The 6,554-nt window shown below is 40.2% G+C and overlaps 1 protein-coding gene across 1 annotated transcript; it reads right to left on the minus strand.

Moving 5' to 3' along the window:
- Positions 1 to 3,025: 3,025 nt before the first annotated feature.
- LOC310960308 (zinc-binding protein A33) lies at positions 3,026 to 6,348 on the minus strand. Its single transcript, XM_083931979.1, has 6 exons — positions 5,827 to 6,348; positions 5,497 to 5,592; positions 5,180 to 5,410; positions 5,075 to 5,097; positions 4,874 to 4,992; positions 3,026 to 4,760 (listed from the first exon to the last, which is right to left on the minus strand). The coding sequence occupies exons 1-6, from the start codon at positions 6,220 to 6,222 to the stop codon at positions 4,222 to 4,224; spliced, it is 1,404 nt and encodes a 467-aa protein (XP_083788105.1). The 5' UTR covers positions 6,223 to 6,348; the 3' UTR covers positions 3,026 to 4,221.
- Positions 6,349 to 6,554: the final 206 nt, after the last annotated feature.

Raw genomic sequence — 6,554 nt, forward strand, 5'->3', positions numbered from 1 at the left:
ACTACAAGTAAACTACATTAAAAATCCTACTTGAGTAAAAGTACAGAAGAAGACAATTTACACAAAATATCAAAAGTAGAAGTATGAGTTCTGCAGAAATCTTTATCTTTATATATGACATTGTTAGGTAGTTATTACTGATGCATCAAAGCAGAATTTTCTGTTACAAAGCTGTAAAACCTATTTATGTACAGTTAGGTAGTTTAGCCCAGTGGTTCACAACCTAAAGAGTGGGCCTCCTCCAGAAAATAAATGCTAAGTTATAAGTATTTGCAATTTAGTATACTTTTAAAAAGGCACACATACATACAGTTTAAAATTAACTTATATTAAAGTACACTTAGCTGGCATCGGCTCCAGCCCCCCGCAACCCCGACAGGGACAAGCGGTTGAAGATGAATGAATGAATAAAGTACAATTAAAAAAGTTAAAGTATACTTGTATTAACTTTTGCATTCTTGAATTGTATTTCAAATACACTTAAGTATACTACTTTTTGGCCTAGGTCCAAATTTGAATGCAAGATCAAATGTTTGTTTTCATGACATTGTTGCTGAGAACACTCGGAGGCATCTTAACGCAGGGGTTTCTAATGGGAGAGTCATTATTCCCTCATGTCTCATGACGTTAAACTGCTGGAGATCCTCCCCCTCCTGGTCAGCGTCAAAGTCACAACCCTTCAGAGAACTTTCTGAAGAATATTCCACAATGGTGAGTACAAACTACAATTTGAACTTCTAAAAAGCTCTGTGGGTCAATTCAATTTCACAACTTTTTTGGTTTACAAAGTCTGTGTCAAATCGGAGAATTTCAACCACTAATATTTAACAATATGTGGCCCTAAAAAGAGAGACAGAACTGTCTAATTGTTTCATTTTAGTTGCATCAGTATCATTATTTATAGAGATTAATATGATATATTTACCTTATTAAGAGTACTGCTAACCTATATAAATGGTTAACTTCCTTAACTCATGCTGCTTGCCATTTAAAAAAAATCAGGAACTGGCAATATTTCAGTCTGATGAACGAAGATCTTTATGCATGGAATAAATATACACAATTGCAAATTAGACTATATAATGTGATTTCCACTTAAAATCTTGAGGAAGAACAATATTTTACAAAATCTGCAAAATTTGTTACCCTGAAATTTACATGAAACAGTGTATTATATTGTAGGGTATTTATCACCTAATTCAATTGTCTAAAATACAGTGTAATATTTTGTTTTATTTATTTCATTCTCAGTAGATATGCCGGAAGAAAAAAAACAATTGATTAAGTCTGCCATCTCCAAAGCCCATGATTTTGGCAAAGAGCTTCACTTCTCCGTTAGTGTGATTAGCTCCAGGAGTGTGTATGGCCTGAGGTGGAGCCGGCAGCAGAGGGAGGTGAGAAACACCTTCCACTGAGGGAGCAAGGGCAAGAAATGTCCACATTAAACCAGAATAGGCCCTTTGATGGTCGTACAAGGAACGATCACAGCCTCTGGCTCCAACAGTCCATTCAGTAGAGGGAGCTCAGGTGTATTGTACTGTGAAGACACTCATGCAAATCAGCCTGACTCAGAGATGCTGTAAATAGTCCCGCAGCACAGAACACAATCTGACATTGAGGGCATGTATTAAAAAAACTTCCATTTGTGATTCTCCTGAAAGGGGCCAAAGACTCAATGCCCAGTACACCTAATGGTTTCCTTCATGTTTGACTTCAGTTATTATTCCATCCATCCAGCCATTATTGCATTTATTTTCCACGTTACTGTCCTTTGGTCAGAAATTAGCTTTAGGAATAGCTAAATGTCAGAAACGGGCTTTTAAGAGCTCCAGGAAATTTCTGTTGCCCTTACCAACAATGGTCTAAAGAAATTGCCTAAGTGCAGAATATGAACCTTGCCATTTTAATTTGGGAATAGCTGCCCTTTTATTCTGCCGTGAAAAGGTGAGGCTTTTAGTATAAGTCCCTTAAGTGAGTTAGATGTCCTTTTACATGAGAAGTCACGATTCCCAGAGGAAGATTCACACAGACACAATAACAAGAAAACAGCCTGAGGAGAAGTCCTGACGGTGTTTGCAGGGTGTTTGTGTTGCTCTCTGGGAGCTCATTCTGCTCTATGGGTAAGTTTACTTTACTTAGAATAAACTTTTTATTAAACTTTCTTACTGAGCATGGTAATGAGTTGAAGTTTGAGAGTCCCCTTGATAAACAGCATGGTTTAATTGGAAATCCTCACCACTATTCTTCTCCTATGCAGAGTCCCTTTACAGTTACAGAATCATGGAGATAAATCTATCTTCACATCTGAACTCAACTTCTCTCCCGACTTCAGACAAGGCTGCCTGACATTCACGGATGCCATCTTTAGTGCCATGACCCCTGTCAGCCTTATTAAACTTTACCACTGGTAGCGCAAAGAGGTGTGGTCCGCCATTAAATTTTGCTACGGTGTGAAAGACACAAGCAGGCCATTTTCTCTCTCCTGTATCTGTCTATCATGTTTGGGTAATTTTTACACATGAAGGCTGTGGGAGACTGTGCTGACTTGGAGAAGGTGTTCTCCGGTGAGACCCTGGCAGCATTTACTCAGATGGTCGTGTGCAATGTGGGCCCTGAACAAGTCCGGAAAAAATTAGATGCACCCCATGGCGAAGAAGATGGTGCTGTCTAGTCCTTATATCATTATGTTGGGAAGTGACACTTGTAACACTGTCTCCTTTTGAAAATTGCTACTCCCCTGATGTGTTTTGCTGCCAGATGCCTATGGGCTTCACTTTCCTCAACATCAGCAGCACCATCCAGCCACTTGACTATCTCGTCTGGAGATAGTCTCAGACGCTCCACCCGCAAAAAAAACACCTGCTTCGGTTTAAGATTTAATTCACATATTAAACATATTGGATGTGAGAGGAAGAACTAAATTACAATGATTTTTCTTGATTTTTGACTCATCTTTAATTTGATTGTTTTAACAATACAATAGAATTGTTTTGTAAAAGGAAAATAAAAGTGGAGTCAACAAGTGGAAAATCAATATTTTAATTTCATTCAATTTCTCCTAAACTGATCATGATCGGAAAGAATCATTTCTACAAACAACACAAGTTTTATGTGTTCCAAGTCGTCTTCACTGTAATGAAATCCTTCAAAATATTTGTTTGACTTTGGCGCCATCATGTGTTCAACAAAAGAGACCAACAACCTGAACCGCACAATGTAATCCCTCATTGTGTGACAAAAGTGCATGGTGCTAAATGGGTTACAATCATGTCTTTCATCTGAGTCCAACATATAATATGGTTATCATCAGTAGATGAACACCTTCACAGCAGCATCATTCATTCAGACGTAAGTCCCAGGCAATTCAAAAGAATAAAACATAAAGAAAGGGACTGCCGCACATCACGATACCCAGTTATGGACTAACCTATAACTTCTTCTAAACATTTTCATCAAATACAAATGTACTCTCCCCTCTTCCACAACAGTGAGCAACGTTTATATAAGCAATTTTATTGTTAATGGAATAGTTACATTCTGGGGAATGAGCTTATTTGTTTCAAGGTAGAAGTCAAGTGAATTCGGTTCGCCCAAAATCACTAATCACAACTGCAGCCAGTTAGCTTAGCTTAGCACAAAGTGGAAATGAGGAAACCTCTAGCCTGGCTCTGTCTGTAGTTTTTACACCTCCTCTTTATACCTACATATTAAACAAACAGGTTACAACGTGAGCAGTAGTAAACAGACCAAGCCCCCAGGAAGTGTTCCAAGTTACAGGGTCTGTAACAGGATGTCATTGGCTCCAAAATACTTATTCACATAGGCTTTTGGGGAATGAGACGTTTTTGAGTGTTACAACCCAAACTTTCTGAACTTGATCTTTCGGTCCAATAACATCTGGAAAGAAGAGCAACATGATTAAATGATTGAATTCCCATTCAAGTTAGTAGAGTGCACAACCATATGAAACCTCTATTGTGCCTGCTTTATGGGCCCAATAGTGAACAAGCAGTACCAATCAACTTTCATAGGAATGCATGGAGCAAATAAGTGTATTTCCCAAAATGTATCACTATTCAGAGGTATAAAAAAATAAAGTTGACAATGTGTTTTTGAAGCTGCAAAATGATTTGGTTAAGGAATATTTTTGCACGCCTGCTGTAAGAGAAAATAACAGCCAGCCAATCCATGAATGAATGAATCCTGAGATCCTCCATCCGCCTATTGACGCAACATTGTGATGAGTACTTTCTCTGGCATTATTCTTAATGGATGACTGTTCTGTGTATAAAAATATGGAAGTAAGGTTTCTGTGAACGTGTGTGTGAATGCATAAATGAGTGTGTCATCAGCGTGGTCAAAGAAAGACATCGTCCCTTTGTTGTAATCCAGTTGCATTTTGATTTGTTTGGGCGCTCGTGTAACTGTCAGTGGGGTGGGTGGCGAGGTCATTGCCCTGAGCTCTCCGTCCCGGAAACACAAAGTCCAGAAGCCGTTCTCAGGCCGAGCAGAGATCTCAGTGTTCCTAGTTACAGATAAAGAGGCCACGCCAAGAAGCCAGTCCTGATTACTTCCTGTTTCCACGACCCAGTGGTGACTTCCTGAGCCCAGTGCGGCCATGCCTACCACTTCAGCACTCATGTGGAAGCGCTCTGGGTTGTCAGGGCAACGGTTGTGCTGCCTTGAGTAGTGGAGGGAAGTGAGGTCGTCAGACAGGATGAGGCAGGGGTGTGCTGTGTTTGGGTCCAAGGTCACAGGAGCTAGAAAAAAAACAGGATATTGGCAGAAAGACTGATATGTTCAACAGGTTTTGGGTTGTACAGATCTACTTTTCCAGCGTCTGAACCGGAAAATAACAATAATGTGTACTCACTATAGTCAATGTGGTCCAGCATTTCCTCCCAGACTTTATACTTGAGGTTACAGAGATGCTTGGTCACATCAATCAGTAACCCGGACATGCTGTCTGAACCAAGCGCTACGCTTTTTTCTCTGCGTTAAAAACAGATATCTTACACTGAGAATATGTCATAGACAACGCGTAGAGTGTAAATCTATAACTTTGATGACCTACCTGTCTTGGGTGTCTTTGAAATTCTGTAAAACAGAAACATTTACAGTCAAGGGAGATTTTGGGGAACACTGATTAAAAAGTGGACGTATACTTGACTGTACAGACCTTCAACAGGATCATATCATCTTCATTCAGCTGCTCCTGTATCACTGAAATGGTCTCTGTGAGTGACAGCACTTCTGCTGAGAGTTCTTTAATCTTATCCTTCAGCCCTGCAATCTTCTCTTCTTCTTCTTTTTTCACAGCCGCTATTCTGGCTGACTCCTCTTGGTATAGGACTTTATGGAGCTGCTCGAAATGGCTGTTGATCAATCTCTGTGTGTCCAGCGACTGACTCTGGGGGAGATTATAGCAAATCCTTGTGTATTTGACCAGATTCTTTTAAATTCAAAACTAAATATCTATCATCTCATCACAGTTACCTTGATGTACTTAAACATGTCCCCAGAGGTCATGTGAATTCTTTTGAGGCTGTCCACTTTTTCTTGCAAGTTCTTGAGGGATAAAGCTAGTTCGTCCTGAAAATTAAGCAGCAGAGATCACATAGCTTCATAATATTTCAGTGTTTTGAACGCTCAGGATATTTAAGGCCTGCATTCGTGCAAACCACAATCAGGACAGACTTGTGGGACAGCATTCTACCTTCAGGTGTTACCTTGAATACTTTTGGTTAACGGAAGCCGCAGAGTCCCTATAGCAGGTTGCTTTTACAATGTAGTTGGGAAAAACATTGATATAGTGATTTTCTTTACCTTGCAGTCCAGCACTGCCTCTTCAACAGGCGAGCAGTCGTGATTCTTGTGCAGTTTGGAAGACTGACACACCACACAGATGGGCTGTTTGTCAATCAGACAAAAGAGTTTTAACTTCTCCCCATGCAGATTACAGTTCATCTTCTCCTCCACCAGCACTGAACTCCTCCTCGCCTCCAAAAGAGCTTCGCAAACATTTCTCAGAGCCAAATTGGTAGAAGGACTGGCCTTGGAGGCTTTTTTTCTGCATACTGGACACTCACGTAATCCTGTTTCCCAACAGCGCTTCAGACAGCTCCTGCAGAAGCTGTGGCTACATGACAACAAAACAGGGTCCGTGAAAATGTCACAGCATATTGGGCATGTGAGATCCTCCTCTGGTAGTGACATTATCATTAGCTTGTCATGCACAACACAGTAAATCCTCGGCTTAAGTCCTGTGAACAATAACCCAATAATTTAGCGAGCCTGGTTAAACTTGTCCCCTGAAAGTCTCCGAGCACACTAACAGTCTATCTATTGTTCTTGACATGAAGTAGCAAATGCTCTTGGTTTTCCTGTGCATGACTTTTGTGGGAGTAACTCAAATCATGCAGCACTGTGAAACAACACTGTATGTAACCAAGCCGGGAAACAGGAAATAAAGCCCTATTGGCCAGTTGTTGGATAACTTAAAACGTAATTGCACGTTGGAATGTCATCATTCAGGATATGAATGTGAATGTTTC

Source organism: Echiichthys vipera (genome assembly GCF_963691815.1).
Source record: "Echiichthys vipera genome assembly, chromosome: 17".
Taxonomy (NCBI): domain Eukaryota; kingdom Metazoa; phylum Chordata; class Actinopteri; order Perciformes; family Trachinidae; genus Echiichthys; species Echiichthys vipera.

Bases quoted from the DNA above. Each gene is read 5' to 3' on its own strand.
- LOC310960308 (XM_083931979.1), bottom strand. From the start codon at position 6,222: ATGATAATGTCACTACCAGAGGAGGATCTCACATGCCCAATATGCTGT. The intron at 5,593-5,826 runs GTAAAGAAAATC...CTTAATTTTCAG, and splicing joins AGGCAGTGCTGGACTGCAAG to GACGAACTAGCTTTATCCCT. The intron at 5,411-5,496 runs GTAACTGTGATG...AATCTCCCCCAG, and splicing joins ACATGTTTAAGTACATCAAG to AGTCAGTCGCTGGACACACA.